The 14986-nt window shown below is 40.6% G+C and overlaps 1 protein-coding gene across 1 annotated transcript; it reads left to right on the top strand.

Annotated features, from left to right (window-relative positions):
* Nucleotides 1-8104: 8104 nt before the first annotated feature.
* Nucleotides 8105-14741, top strand: LOC104369555 (stromelysin-1). Its single transcript, XM_009977092.3, has 10 exons — nucleotides 8105-8209; nucleotides 8353-8597; nucleotides 9076-9224; nucleotides 9320-9451; nucleotides 10292-10453; nucleotides 11035-11254; nucleotides 12395-12528; nucleotides 13075-13234; nucleotides 14086-14189; nucleotides 14400-14741. The coding sequence occupies exons 1-10, from the start codon at nucleotides 8105-8107 to the stop codon at nucleotides 14498-14500; spliced, it is 1512 nt and encodes a 503-aa protein (XP_009975394.3). The 3' UTR covers nucleotides 14501-14741.
* The last annotated feature ends 245 nt before the right edge of the window (nucleotides 14742-14986 follow it).

The raw sequence follows: 14986 nt of genomic DNA, 5'->3' as shown, positions 1-14986 counted from the left end.
CCCTGCCCCTGCGCCACTGGGGGGAGGAGGTAGAGATATCAGGAGCAGAGCTGAGCCCAGGAAGAAGGGAGGGGTGGGGGGAAGGTGTTCTCAAGATGTGGCAATGTTTCTCACTGTCCTACTCTGTTATGTGTTGTTAGCATCTGTAATAAATGTATGGGGTTTGTTCTTCCCCTAACGAGTCTGCCTTTTGCTCGTGACCATCTGTGGTGGTTGGCTTTTAACCTGGCTCAAACCACTACACATATGTGAGGCTGAGAAGCTATTACTAACAGACAGGTAAGGCTAACCAAAATTTCCTGGGGGAAATAAAAATTTCACTAGTTATCTCTGGAAGAAAGATAAATTTTGACCTGTGGAGAGTAGATAGATAAGTGACTGGGAGGAAGATCATGTTGTGCCATCATTGTGTGTGTGTGTTGATGCTGTGGGTTTTGGTATTCAGCACAGCCATGTGATTTAGTTTCCAGCTCATCTTTGAAAGATGAACCTTAGTTTGTCCTACATAGCTACCGAGAGACTACATGGTGTGCTGGATGAAGAGTCTTCCACTGCAAGAAGTTCACATGTAATCTGGAGATAGTAATGGTATTATGACAAGGTGTTTAATGTAAGGACAGAGGAGATGCATTGACAAGATTTATGTGTCTTGTAAGTGCATGATCTAGGGAAAAGCCATTTATTATGAATTACACAGCTGCTTATTACTTCATTCCTCAGAAAAAACCCACAGCACTTCCTTCTGTTCACATTCACCTGAACTACTTCTCATAGCTTTGGGAACAGTTTATCAGGTCTTTAGCATGCAAAGCATTATCATAAGGGATTTGGGAGAGAAAAGACTGTGATCAAGTCTTACAAAACTATAGTGAAGGAACATCCTGATGAGTGAAACCTTTGTGAGTGCAAGGCTGCTTGGAGCAGACAGGGCTCTAAGAAAGTTATCAGGACTCCTGATCAGGTGAGCAGCTCCACTGGAAATACTACCTCCTTGTGATTTTTGTATCATCTGAAAGGAAAGAAGCCATGTTATTTAGAAGTATGGGCCATTCAAAAAAATTATATTTTTATCATTGGTTAAGGCACCAGAAATTTTGAAACAAATCGTGGTGTCTTCCACTGTCTTATGTGTTTCCCTATTGCCTCCAACTCTCTTTGGCAAAGGGCTGTCTCAGAAGGCAGAGCCAATGCATGAGGCATGTACAGTAAGGACAAGATAAAGAACTGAGTGGCTGTTACATGCATACCAATAATTCCCAAATGTCTCCAATGCATCTGGTGGACACACATATATGTTTTTACAAGGGGAGAGTTAGAATGCTATACACTCTCTAACAGAAATCTTCAAAGTAAAGAAATGATCAGTTGCACAAATGATGTTGATCTCCAGCTAAAGATGATAAGTAATGAGTGTAAAATTCATGTTTGGTAGTCATGGTCTGCTGGCAGTTATTTAGGGGTCATTGTAGACCACTATACAAAATGGTGATCATATCCAGATCAAAAAAGGGTCAAGGAAATATGAAGATGTCAACGAATTCTAAGTTTATTAGTATACAAGTCTCCTTCAAAAAATGGACCCTTGCTACACAATCACTGGTCAAGTTCATTACTCAATTTTAAAAATGATTGTTCTAGTCTCTGCACCTGAATAAATACATTGCATCTATCACAAGTCACCTGCATCCAGAAGACTATCTGCCTAAGAAGCATACATGAAAGCAGATACCATATTAGATTCCAATATTAAAATAGACAACATGAACTGAAGACTAAGATTGCCAGTAGCTGCCTAAATTTTCAAATCATAACAATTACGTAGAACAGGAGGATGACAGACAGTTTCCTAGACTGCTTCCCTGCTCTCCCTGTTCATGTCCAAATGAATCAGAGAACTCAGGCTTCTTAAGGAGACATCTTGACTTTCATGTAGTTATAGCATCTTGGCTGAATAACTTAGTCAGGGCTTCCATGTCAAATCATCAAAGCTGCAAGCTTTGTCCATTCCACATCAAAAGGAATTCCAGAAAAGTTTAGAGAATCTTTAAATGGCAAAGCTCACTGTCTCTTCCTAATTTCCAAAACATTGCAATCAAGTTCATATAACATTAACACATAACTTATTAACAATATGGTTTATGGAATATCTAAGTCAAATGCTTAAGCAGTTATTAAGAGATGGGGTGACCAACTGCACGTAGGAAAGCATTTTCTATGGACTTGTTTTCTATCCTACAAATCCAAGAAACTACAGTAAATCCTGTGGAGGCTAAATGACCATCACCTTCACTACCAAACCTGAGATCTGGAAGCTTGTTGATACCCTTTATAACAGAATAAGAATTGCACAGGTTTAGGTCCTTGACCATTACAGCCTGTGCATGGGAGGAGAGAGGACAGAAAACATTTTACTGACCATTCCCCTTCAGGAGGAAAGGTGAGATCATGCCCACATTTCAGTTTCTTCAGTGGTTTGGTGTATTCTGACACTGACAGTCTGAATCTAATAGAGGCCAGGATGGTCATCTACCTGGACTCGTGCAAACCATTTGACATTGTCTCACATGACATCCTTATCTCTAAATTGGACAGACATGGATTTATGGACAGACTATTCAGCGGATAAGGAATTGGCTCGATGGTCACACTCAAAGAACTGCAGTCAACACCTTGATGTCCAAGTGGAGCGGGGTGATGAATGGTGTTCTTCAGGGGTTCGTGTGGCAACAGGTGCTGTTTAACATCTTTGTTGGTGACATGGACAGTGGGATTGAGTGCACCTTCAGCACGTTTGCTGACAACACCAAGCTGTGTGGTGCGGTTGATACACTAGAGGGAAGGGATGCCATCCAGAGGGACCTTGACAGGCTTGAGAGGTGGGCCTGTGCAAACCTCATGAATTTCAAAAAGGCCAAGAGCAAGGTCCTGCACATGGGTTGAGGCAGTCCCAAGCACAAATGCAGGCTGGGCATTGAGTAGATGGAGAGCAGTCCTGCAGGGAAGGACTTGAGGGTATTAGTGGATGAAAAACAGACTATGAGCCAGCAATGTGCACTTGCAACCTAGAAAGCCAACTGTATCCTGGGCTGCAACAGGAGAATTGTGACCAGCCGGTCAAGGAACATGATTCTCCCCCTCTGCTCTTGTGAAACACCATTTGGAGTACTGTGTTCAGCTTTGGGACCCCAGCATAAGAATGATATAGACCTGTTGGACCAGGTCCAGAGGAGGCCATGAGGATGATCAGGGGGCTGAAACACCTCCCTTATGAGGACAGGCTGAGAGAGTTGGTGTTGTTCACCCTAGAGAAGGCTCCAGGGAGACCTTCCAGTACTTAAGGGGGGCCTATAGGAAAGATAAGGAGGGACACTTTTTCAGGGAGTGTAGTGATAGGATGAGGGGTAATGGTTTTAAACCGAAAGAGGGTAGATTTAGGTTAGATATAAAGAAGAAATTACTGGGAGGCTGGTGAGACACTGGAACAGGTTGCTCAGAAAAGTTGTGACTGCCCTCTCCCTGGAAGTGTTCAGAGTGAGATTGAACGGGGCTTTGAGCAACCTGGACTAGTGGAAGGTGTCCATGTCCATGGCAGAGGGGGTTGAATCTAGGTGATCTTTGGGGTCCCTTCCAAACCAAACCATTCTATCATTCTATGGTCAAGTGGAAACAACAAATTAATTGTTTCTCACAATCATAGTGCTTCCTGACTCACCCATTCCTCAGGGCCATGTCTAAATTCAGAGGATCGCCCTGATATATTACAACTTATGAAATAAGGGCTTATCTGTAGGGTGCCAAAATCTCAAAATTTTGTATTCCAGTTTAATTACTGCAAACCTCAAAATTCTTGGGCATTCAATTTTGGCATAATTCTTGTTCACTGAGAGATGATGTAAGACCAATGTACTGCAATTGCTTTGTGATCGTGCCTTCGTAAGAAACTACTAAGTCAGAGACTGCTGAGAGGAAATGATGTGCAACTTATGAAACGTGTTTATACACTAAGTACAAGTACGGAAGTGATTTCAGCTTTATTATTGTTGATAATACTCAAGGAGAGAATGCAGACATCAAAAAAATATCTGAATTCCTGTTTAATTAAAATCAGTCATTGAGGCTATCTCTACATGCCATCTCTCAGTTTGCAATGGAACCTGGGCGAAATGCTCAGATGGAGTAGAAAAATGACTAATGTAATTATTAGCAGCAGCTCTATATTATAAAACTAGGATGAAGAGATCCCACTGATGAATGGAAGTATATGGATATACAGGCAGAATTGTGGAATTCAAGTCAAAACTTATTTCAGGCTCAGTTTCAATACTCTCAAAATACTGTCTTGCAGACATAAATTGAAAGTGTTTCATTTTCAGTAAATACTATCTAGTTTCCCTGAATCTTTTAATATCAGACTTTTTTTTTCCATGTGGCAAATTTTCTGCTTGCCCCCAACCACTTCTTTGCTATTATCTAACTGTTATCTAGGAAAGACTGGTCCATATAAAGATGTAAAGGGTTTGTGTCTTTTTCTGTTCTGTTATTGTTCCTCAAGTCCCAGAATCTGCTTGTTTGAATTTCTCTCCCAGTCCCAATCAAGTGGCAAAATCCAGCAGCTTGTTCCATATCTGGGTATGTCCAAAACCTTCACACCCCATCCTGCTTATTTGGCAAATGCAGGTCAGAGAGGGAGAGTTTAGAAACAGTATGAGAGAACAGGAGGTAGGAAAAAAGACATCTACATATCATTCTATAAATTTAGGAGGTAAAATCATAATGTGTGTATGTTTAGATAGTTCAAGCTTCCTTTGACTTAATTTGCAGTTGTTTATACAGTTAATGACAATTCTTTATATGACTATGTTAAGTATCCTTCCATTTCTTCTTTCCATAAATCAAAACTGCCGAACAGAACTGGCATGACATTTCTAAAGGGAATTTCAACCATATTAAAATAAGAAATGGCAAAATTCCCAGCTAGAATTTTGAAAAATCTGCTAAAAAACCTGGCACTTGGGCTAGACTCCACAGGATAACGCGAATTACATTGTCAGAGGACAAGCATTTCTGTGGTGGAGGAGTATTAGCCTGGATGTTGGCAGGCTTTCAGTGAAATGCTGTTCTACTGCTGGGGTCTTCCTGGGAAAGCACCCACTCTTGTCCCTGAGTGTGGTGATTAAGGCACTCACTGGTGATATGGGACATATGAGTCTGAGTGCCCATGAGCTGAGGGAAGAAATGAGCGGTATTCTTGAATCTGTCCTGGCTGCTTTGCTGCAGTATGATCTGCCAAGAGCCACTGCAGCAGATTGCGCTGTCTCCAACCCAGCTGGAGGGCAACAGGGACTTCAGGGCACAGAGGGAAGCAGCATCTCAGGGCAGATGGGAAGATCAGCATCTCATTGGGGTTACCTATGGGGCTGAGGCATGAAGCAGGCACAGGACCTGCTGAGCCTTGTCAAGAATTAAGTGTTTCTGGACACTGCTGAAGCAGAACTCATGAACCAAATGGAACTATAGGTAAGGCAAAAATGCGATTTGGGGTCACCTCTTCAGTTCAGCTCATCCCATTTAAATCAGATCTGTGTCTTTACCAGTAAATCTTCACTGTGTCCACTGACAAGGTCATTTTCAAGCATTTTAAACCTCTGATTAAAGCCACAACACAGTTCCTGTTTGCATCCCGTAATGACTAAGTATCCATACTCAGGACTGAGTATCCATATTAGTTTGAACCCTAAAAGCTGCTGATGTCTTTGGAGTCAGCACAAGAAGGCAAGTCCTCTCTTGGATCCACATGCAAGGAAAATGCACACTTGTTTGTGCATCTCAGAGCTGCCTCAGCTGTGAATTTTCCCCATTTGTGCTGCTGAACGCATTCACAAGGCAACACCCATCTCTCCCTCCAAGCACTCGCCAGCCACTCCATAAATGTCAGCTTGAGCACACAGGCAACAGACTCTGGAAGGGGAAGCCAACAGCTACGAAGGAGCTGTAACATGCCAATTAGCAGCCATGCAAAAATCAGTGAGAAATAATAGCTTCCTAAGCACTAAAAAGGGCTTGATAAAATGTTTGCCAACCGGTTGTGCTGCATGTCGCTGCTCTGACTGCCTTGCCCCAGATCCCCTGGACACAGCAAGCAGGGTGTTTATAAAACATTTATCTGAAAGCAAAGAGGATAAGTGCCATATGCTGACTGCTGCTGCTATGTGCAGAGATACAAACATAGTATTTAAAATTGTCCTGTTTTGTGTCTGAATTTCTTTGCAGAAATGCAGACACCACACTCTATGAATGCAGTTTGGGCTCTGTTCCGTAGCCAGCAGAGATAATCCTTTACCTTGCTGCTGTCAAAGGGAGAGGGCTTAGCCTCCCAGACTCATGCCTGGCTGCCTCCCTGCATCCTAGTTCTCATCCGAAATATCCCACCCCTCCTTCATGCTGGCTTGTGTGCTCTTCTCACCCCTTAGGGAGAGAGCACAGTTGCTAACCTGAGCAGAAAACTATCACTGGTAGGGTTGGGGTTATTTTTATGGGCTGCTTTCCTGTAGCTTCAGCCCTCTGAATCAGTTCACTGAGGGTACGCTTGATATCAGAAGGGTACAGGGAAACAGCAGGAGTGCTGCCCAGGACGGGAGGAGCAGGAGCCCCCCATTACAGCAGCACTGAGCTATTGGCAAAGCTGCCCACATCCCACTTCAGCCTTAGACATAAACATCTGTGCCACTTAACTCAGCGGTTCAGGGACCTGGGCTCTGACCTGGGTCATGCATGCAGTGTGACCCTACTCCGGCCAGGCAGTTCAACTCCAGTTTCCTTTGGAAGGAGGCCATGCCTTTTCTCCAGGCCACCTCACAGACTGCAGAGCTCAGCTGCTGTGGTGCTAGGGTTGTTTTTTTGAAGTTTCCAGTATGTTTGCTCTCACTAAAAAAGTGGTTTATTTTCCTTCTTTTTCTCATGTTCAAAAGAAGTAGATTATTTTTAGCTCATATTTTCCCTTTTGAACTTGCATTTAGGCACTAAGTCAACACAGGAGGATTCTGCTTCAAAAGATGGATGTCTCAGAAATGACAGGCAAGAAAGAGAGAACTGACTGACAGTAGTTCTGCAACTTCTGCATAAAGTGCAATATACCACGTTCAGAAAAAGACATAGGAACCAAAAGCAGGGTTTCTGTCAAAGTGGGGAACTTGGAATCTACATCTCAAATCCTTGTCATCTTCTGTCTGACTTTGGAGACATGTATTAAAAAGTTCCTCTGAACATCCCTGCACCCCCAAGGTGTCTTTAGTTCTTTAGGTCGATTTCTGCCATTTTTCTTTAGTTGTGAAAATGTCCTTGGCTGATATGCTATGCAGACCAGGATATATCATGTGGTGTGCTGTTCTGAGACCTTTATATTGTGGTGTGGGGGTTGCCTGGGGCGAGTATGGACGAACAAGGGGATGCAGCTATGAATCTGTGATTACATGGTCCAGGTAGTAGTGCAGGTGATGATTCTGTAACAATGCTGGAATCTCAGGTTCAAAAGAAGAGATAAACAAGTAATTTGTATAATCAGCTATGTCATTAAAATTATCAGGGACAAGATGGGCTAAAGGAAGGGGTTCATTCCTGGCATGCTGAAGTGCTGCATGGGTGCCACACTGAGAAAACTGAGGGGCAGCTTCTGGAGGTCTCCTGTCACCTCCTATAAGGAATTACAGATTGTTGTCCCTCACAAAGAGCCATGTCCCTTCAGCAACCCTGAAAATTGAGGTGATTTTTATCCAGGTGACTGATTATAGATTCAGATACTTGTAAATTCAAACTACTGGTCCAGTTTAGGAATGAAGAAAAAAAAAATACTGTCCAATAATATGATTGCGAAATCAGGGGGTTTTGGGCAAGGTAAACTGTCATGTGTTAGCTTGCTTCTAAAACCAGATTTGTTTTCTGTGTTTCTGTGGGAAATCAGAGGATGTTATAAACTGAGTCATGCAGTTATTGACTTTAGCAAGCGCACAACTGATATAAATAGAGAAACACTTTTGAGCCTTGGACAGAAGAAGAGATTGAGAGATCTTCTAGCAAGGGCTTATAGAACAGGGAGAAATTATAGAAAATGAAGACAAAGATCCTTCCTTTCCTTGCTTTACTATATGTCGCATGTTCTTGTGCTTTCCCAGTGGTTCCAGAAAAAGAAAAAGAAGATATGCAATATGCTAAGGTAAGGACTACAGATAGAACTTAAGAAATCATTTAATGCGAAAATGAACGTAGTAATGTATTAGTGATGTATTTTATTAACAATGCTCTGCATTTGGAAAGAAATATTTATGTTCTAAATTGTTGCTTTCTCTTCCCCACCAGAAATACCTGGAAAATTTTTATGATTTTAAAGAAGAGAAAAATTCTCTCTTTAAAGCAAAGGACCTTAATCACATGACTGACAAAATCCGAGAAATGCAATCATTCTTTGGGCTAGAGGTGACTGGGGAGCTGAATCATGAGACGCTGGACATTATGAAGCAGCCTAGATGTGGAATACCAGACGTCCGTTCATACAGCACCTTCCCACAGAGCCCTAGGTGGAAGAAAGAAGATGTGACATATCGGTAACATATATTAAAGCATGTTTCCCTGTACACCACTGGGAACCTTTGTGAATGCTAGGCAGAAGTAATGCCAACAGTTCTTTACTGTTTTTTTCCATTCCTGCATTTCTCCAGATAAAAGCCCCGTTCAGGATGAAAGGGCCATGAATGTGGGGGCTATTAATATTCTTTACTTTAGTCTTCCAAACAGTGATGAAAATAGCAAAATAGGAGTTTCCATTAGTTAGTTAACAGCCTACTAAATAATATACTCAGTGGATAGAAGGGATGAAACTGAGAGTATATACGTTAGGGTTTCTGAAAGACATTCAAGAAAACTGTGAAAACATCCTTTTTTATGTAAGCAGATAATTTGAAAATAAAAAACTTGATACACATAAATAATAATAACTACTGATGAAAATATTTGACCTTGATACTATGTGCCCCAACCATGTGTGATCTAGTTGTTTTTAATTCCTTTTGCCTTATTTCACAGGATTTTGAACTACACTCCAGACCTGCTACAAGCTGATGTAGAGGAAGCAATTGCAAAAGCCTTCCAGCTCTGGAGCAGTGTCACCCCTTTGAGATTCACCAGGCTCTACAGTGGTCAAGCAGACATAATGATCTCCTTTGCAGCTGGATGTAAGGAGACTCCCTTGCCTGGGAATGATAAGTATTTGTCACTTTTCTTTAAATAGATGATGAAAAGCATAACTTTTTTTTCCCTTTTTTTTTAGTTCATGGTGACTTCTATTCCTTTGATGGTCCAGGAGGAACTCTGGCTCATGCCTACCCTCCTGGCAACGGGATAGGAGGAGATGCCCACTTTGACGAAGATGAAAACTGGACCAAATTTACTACCTATAATGGTAGGTTACCTTAAATATTATGTTGCCTGGATTTTATTAGACAGTGCAGTCTCGAAGACACTGTAAAGTCACAGATCTCATGGCAATAGTTCCAGTATTTACTGAGATATAAAATGTCAGTGTAATGTAGTAAAATTATTCTGCATATTTTGAATTGGGCTGCAGTCATGACAGTCGCTTGAAGTTAATGCACAGACTGCAATTACAGCCCCAGTGAAGGAAATCAGATTAGCATGAAACAGCAATATTAGGTAATCATGATATTGTAAGGAAGGGAATTTTCACCCTCACGTAATCACCTTAAAGGCTGTAATACTGAGCTTTCAATTTTTATTTTTTTTTTTTTCCTGATTTGAAGTGATGCAAATCTTTAACTTCTGCAAAGGAAAAAAAGAATCTTGAGTTTGTTGGCAAATACAGTTAAATATACCAGTGAAGTGTTCTGGTTTCCAGCAATGTCCAGAGATGATATTACATTACTGGTCTTTGTGAAGTAGTTACCAGATGAATTCTATGTCATTTATGATTCCCAAAATCTGACCAGATGACTAAAATGTTCTCACCCAGTCATTATTAACATTAAAGAAACTTTGATTCTTGGTTGGCAGGAAAATTTCTGCACCGTAAGCAAAAACTGTCCCCAGATTGGTTTCCCTGTGAGAAATAAATGTTTATAATTCAAAACTCATTTCTCCTCCAGGATGCCAGAGAACCGCTAACTCAGGACATGGTTAGATTTTGCTGTATCAATATATCATGCATGGGAGGATCACATTTGTGTCCCACTGTCATGCAAGAAAATGTATTTAGTGTTTGTTCTTTGTGCTGGATTTTTTTTAGGATACAACTTATTTCTTGTGGCTGCTCATGAGCTGGGCCACTCACTAGGTCTTGGTCATTCCAATGTCTTCGGTGCTTTGATGTATCCTATTTATATGGCCAGGGATACAAGGGACTACAGGCTTCCTCAGGATGATATTGATGGCATTCAGGCCCTCTATGGTAAGCAAGAAGCATAAATTTTTTTGGTGGATAAGCATTTATAATGAATTTTACCCATCAGCTAAAATGTACTAAGCTTTCTACTGTAAGAAGGATACCGAGGTTTAATTTCCCAATATTATTTTTGAGCCATTTTCTTGGTTTCTTTGTGGCTAAGAGCCTTCATCTGCAAAATGGAATCTGTGGGCTGTATCCATGACAGTAAGTCGAAAGGTCCAAGAACCTTTCTCCAATGATACCAGAGAAACAACCCTTGTCTGTAGTATTAAACTGTTTTATCTTCCACAAAGGAGTGGTTACATGCACAACTGCCTTTTGGAAATGCATGAACTCCTGAGCATATAGAATTTGAGAGACCAATGGCTTGTCAAGGCAAAACAATGCCAGAGACCATTTTAACTGTCAGCAGCACACAGATAGCCAAGTTAAATTGCCCAGGAGCTTTCCTTAGCATTAATTTACGAGTTGAGTTTTAACCTTAAGAAATTTCTGCATTTGGTTCCATATAGTCTATCCTGAAGCTCTGCAACATGAAACACTCTAATTCACCTTGCAATTCTACACTAATCTATTTCCTAAAGGACCCCCCAGAGAATCTCCTGCACTTCCAACAAAAACTTTACCCCCACAAGAACCAACTGAAATGACAGCTGCAGAAACACCAACTGAAATGTCACCCCGGGAAGAACCAACAGAAATTGCACCCTCCAAACCCCCCACAAGACCAGGGGACTGTGACCCTCATTTGACTTTTGATGCTATCACCACTCTCCGTGGGGAAATACTGTTTTTCAAAGGCAGGTAAGTGCTTTTCCTTCTAGCAACACCTTTTTGTGAGACTCACAAAGGCAAAGTGTAAGGTTCAGTTTGAGGAATTTATGTTCCCTTGGTTACAAAGGAAGATATTTTTTTCTGAAAATATTAAGGCAATTTTTCAAAATTTTACTAGCCCATCTGGGCTGGGTGAGTAACGTGGTTTACTGACAGGTGAGTAAAATGTTTTAAACCATCATACATCATCACCCATGTCTGTTAAAATTGTGCAAGGCTGAATAATCCCAGTGTTACTCCTCAGCCTGCAGCTGCTTCCTATGCAGCACCATCCTTGTCACACCATCCCACATGTGGGTCAGGGAGCTGTGGAAGATGTCACTAGTGACTTTTGGTGGCACTCTGACCTAGGCAATTGCACTGGACCACTGCCCAATACCATCTGTAGGGAGCTCCTGCTATTACAGGTGTCCGTTTTAGACACGGGGCACTGTAGCTGGCTGTTGGCTGGGCACAGCCTCCCTGGCAAGGGAGAACAGCATGTCAGGCCCAGGGTTACACTCACTTCTTGGGTTGGTAACTGTGGTTTGATTGAACAAACTTCATTTGATGGTGTGGGTCTGATTTGTCTTCTAAAACACATGCTGAAGAATTGTAGCTTAAAAGCATAATCATTTTCAGGGAAGAGGAGGAAGGAGAAGTTCCTCCTTAAATTGAGTTTTAACATGTTTCTCAAGAATGTTTAACATTTGCAACCAAACTGCTGTGTCTACCTGCATGGGACATGGTGAAGAGAAATCTTAATTTGTCAGCCCTACCATAGACATCACATGTTGTCTTCGGCAAGACATCAAGATACCAGTGGAGAGGTCTACAGGGCCACCAGCTCTAGCTGCCCCTGCTTGAGCCAAGAGGTTGGACGAGATGACCTCCAAAGGTCCCTTCCAATCTCAACCATTCTGTGACCTCAGAAAAACCCATAGTAAAGGGCAAATGTCTATGAGACAGCAGGGCAAAGTGAAGCACTGCATCCCAAAAGGGGTGATATCTCTGCCTTATAGGGAGGATTGGCTCCAACACTCAGACAATATGATTTAAAGCACATTTTTGGGCTACTGATCTCCTAGTGAAATACAGACAATGAAACACTGCTGTTCTTATTTCTATCAGCTATGTCTGGCGCAAAAGCCCGTATTTCTCAGGCATTGAGCACGACACCATCTCATCATTCTGGCCATCATTGGCAGCTGGCTTTGATGCTGCTTATGAGGTTGACAAGAAGGATCGAGTGATATTTTTTAAAGGTATTTCTCCTACATTTCCATCAGTCTTTTTTATGAATGAATAAAGTTATGGTAGTACTGTTAATATTATGTAATAATAATGGAAGTAATATTATACTAACAGTAATACTGATAGATCATATTCTCAATATTTAAATACATTTTCAATTTGAAAACGCTGTTACTGTCATTAACTAATGCTGCTTCACAGTAGCCCTGTACATTATGATATTACTCTTCTTTTGTCAGTGAGAGAAAAGATCATAGACGAGACAAGATTGATTGCCTACATTAAGTTATTTAAATGTATTTTTAAAGGTGCCAAACACACCTAGCAAACATGTCAAGTTTTAACTATTAAGTATATAACACTCTAACAACTATAAAAAGTGGAAAATCCAGCAGCTCTGAAATATTCATACTTATGTGTGCCCTAGAGGGTCATGCTCTCAGCTGGACATCTGTGCTATTTGGCGACGTTTACTATACAGAAAGCTCTGTGGCTTTGATGAAAAGGAGCTCAGCCTCCTCAAGACTCCCTACTAACTTTTTCTGATTTTCCTGCAGATGGCCAATACTGGGCTGTCAGTGGCTACAGTATAGAGTCAGGCTTCCCCAAGCCTATTCAGAACCTGGGCTTCCCCACCAGTGTCAGGAAAATCGATGCAGCTGTCCATGATCAAAATACCAAGAAAACTTATTTCTTTGTAGGCAACAAGTACTGGAGGTAAGGTTCACTACTCCCTTGTACAGTAGATAATCAAAATAGCTTTTAAAATATTGAGTTATATTAGTATTTGTACAGTAAGTTTATGGCCTCCTGTTGTCTTTTCAGCCAGTAGAAAGCTGAAACTCAGAGGTAGTGACGTATGTATTTTCATAGAACAAAATCTGTAACACCTGAGATAAAGACAACATATATTTACTCTTACCAGTCTGTGATTAACAGACAAATGAGCTTTGTTTATTCATTAGGAATCAGTATTACATGAACTTAGTATAAAAAGATAATGTGAGTAGACTTTGCCATCATGTCATGTATTCATTCTATAGCTATTAAGGGGCAGAAGTCTTCTCTGAAATTTATAAATGAAAAATCTATCAAAAAAGTTATGGAAGGAGATTAAAATATTTACTTTTTAAGAAAGAAGTTCAGTTAATCAGTAACATTAGCCCTGATAATTAATCTGTAATATTATCTTGAAAGAGTATTATTACACCACAAGTTTAAATTCCACTCATGTGGTCACTTCTTAGATTGGATGCTGTAAATATAAAATACTCATTTTGAATAACTGTTTAAGTCTATTGCTCAGTATAAGTCCCATCCAGTTTTATTATCAGTCTCGGGGAATGGAAGTGAACTATTTAGTCTGATGTTCTGAAAACAGCCTTGCATAGCCCACTGAAGATGTGAATATTCACACAGCCAGGATTTATACAGCTCTATGAGATAACAGATGCTTTCAGTCACTGGACTTTTAGCTGAGAGTAGGCTTATTTAGTAGAAATTCCACCCGGTTTCAACATCGAACATCACATACTTGTTTCTTGTTTTCATGTAATTTCTTTATTTAGTTTCAATGAAAATACCCAATCAATGGAAAGGGGATATCCAAGAAAAATAGCATCTGACTTCCAAGGAATTGGCTACACAGTTGATGCTGCCCTTCAGAAAAATGGTAAATAAATTAAAATGCAATTAAAAACAAAACAAAAACCCACCAACCAACCTCCAAAAAAGTATATGTTTCAAATACACATATATATACACACACAAACTATTTGTTCTGATATTTTTTTAAAATCACCCAAGAAAATAGAAAATGTATATCAATAGGTATGCAAAAAGAAAATACTAATTTGCCAATATTTTGTCCTTCCAATTCTAGGACATTTCTACTTTTTCTATGGATCAAACCAGCATGAGGTTGATATCAAGAACAAGAAACTCATTCGTATAACAAAGAGCAACATCTGGTTTAACTGTTAGAAGTATTAAGTGATGGTGCAGGGCTGTATTTGTACCAGAAATGTGGTTTTTATGTTCCTTGGTTATAAACAATATAATTCAGCTGCAACTGTGCATCTGAATCTGAAATTATGGCCTTTGATAATTCTAATTTAAAACCTTAAAAATGTAAAACTTAATGTACAGGTTTTATTTATTTTGTTTTCCAACTATTTATTAATCAAGTTGTTTTTGAGTAATAAAGTATTTTGCTCGAGTATAGCAGAGTTCTTGTGTTCTGATTCAGTCCACTGGAGACAAGGCATCTGATATAACCGCACACAAGCCTGAAAGGCTCCAGGACCCCACCACCATTTTTAGCAGGGCCCAGTGTCCGTAGGGGGGAAGTTAAAGAGAAGCGGAGGGAGGTGGGAAGTTTCGACAGGCAAAGAAACAACCTGGGGGACAGAGAAGTGAAATGAAGACACTCAGGAACAATGTAGGGGCTGTGGAAGAGGTAGGAGGAGA

Source organism: Tyto alba, unplaced genomic scaffold (genome assembly GCF_018691265.1).
Source record: "Tyto alba isolate M040663 unplaced genomic scaffold, T.alba_DEE_v4.0 Super-Scaffold_2, whole genome shotgun sequence".
Lineage (NCBI taxonomy): Eukaryota > Metazoa > Chordata > Aves > Strigiformes > Tytonidae > Tyto > Tyto alba.
The sequence above is the reverse complement of the archived record's forward strand: the minus strand, read 5'-3'. Positions and strand labels throughout refer to the sequence as shown.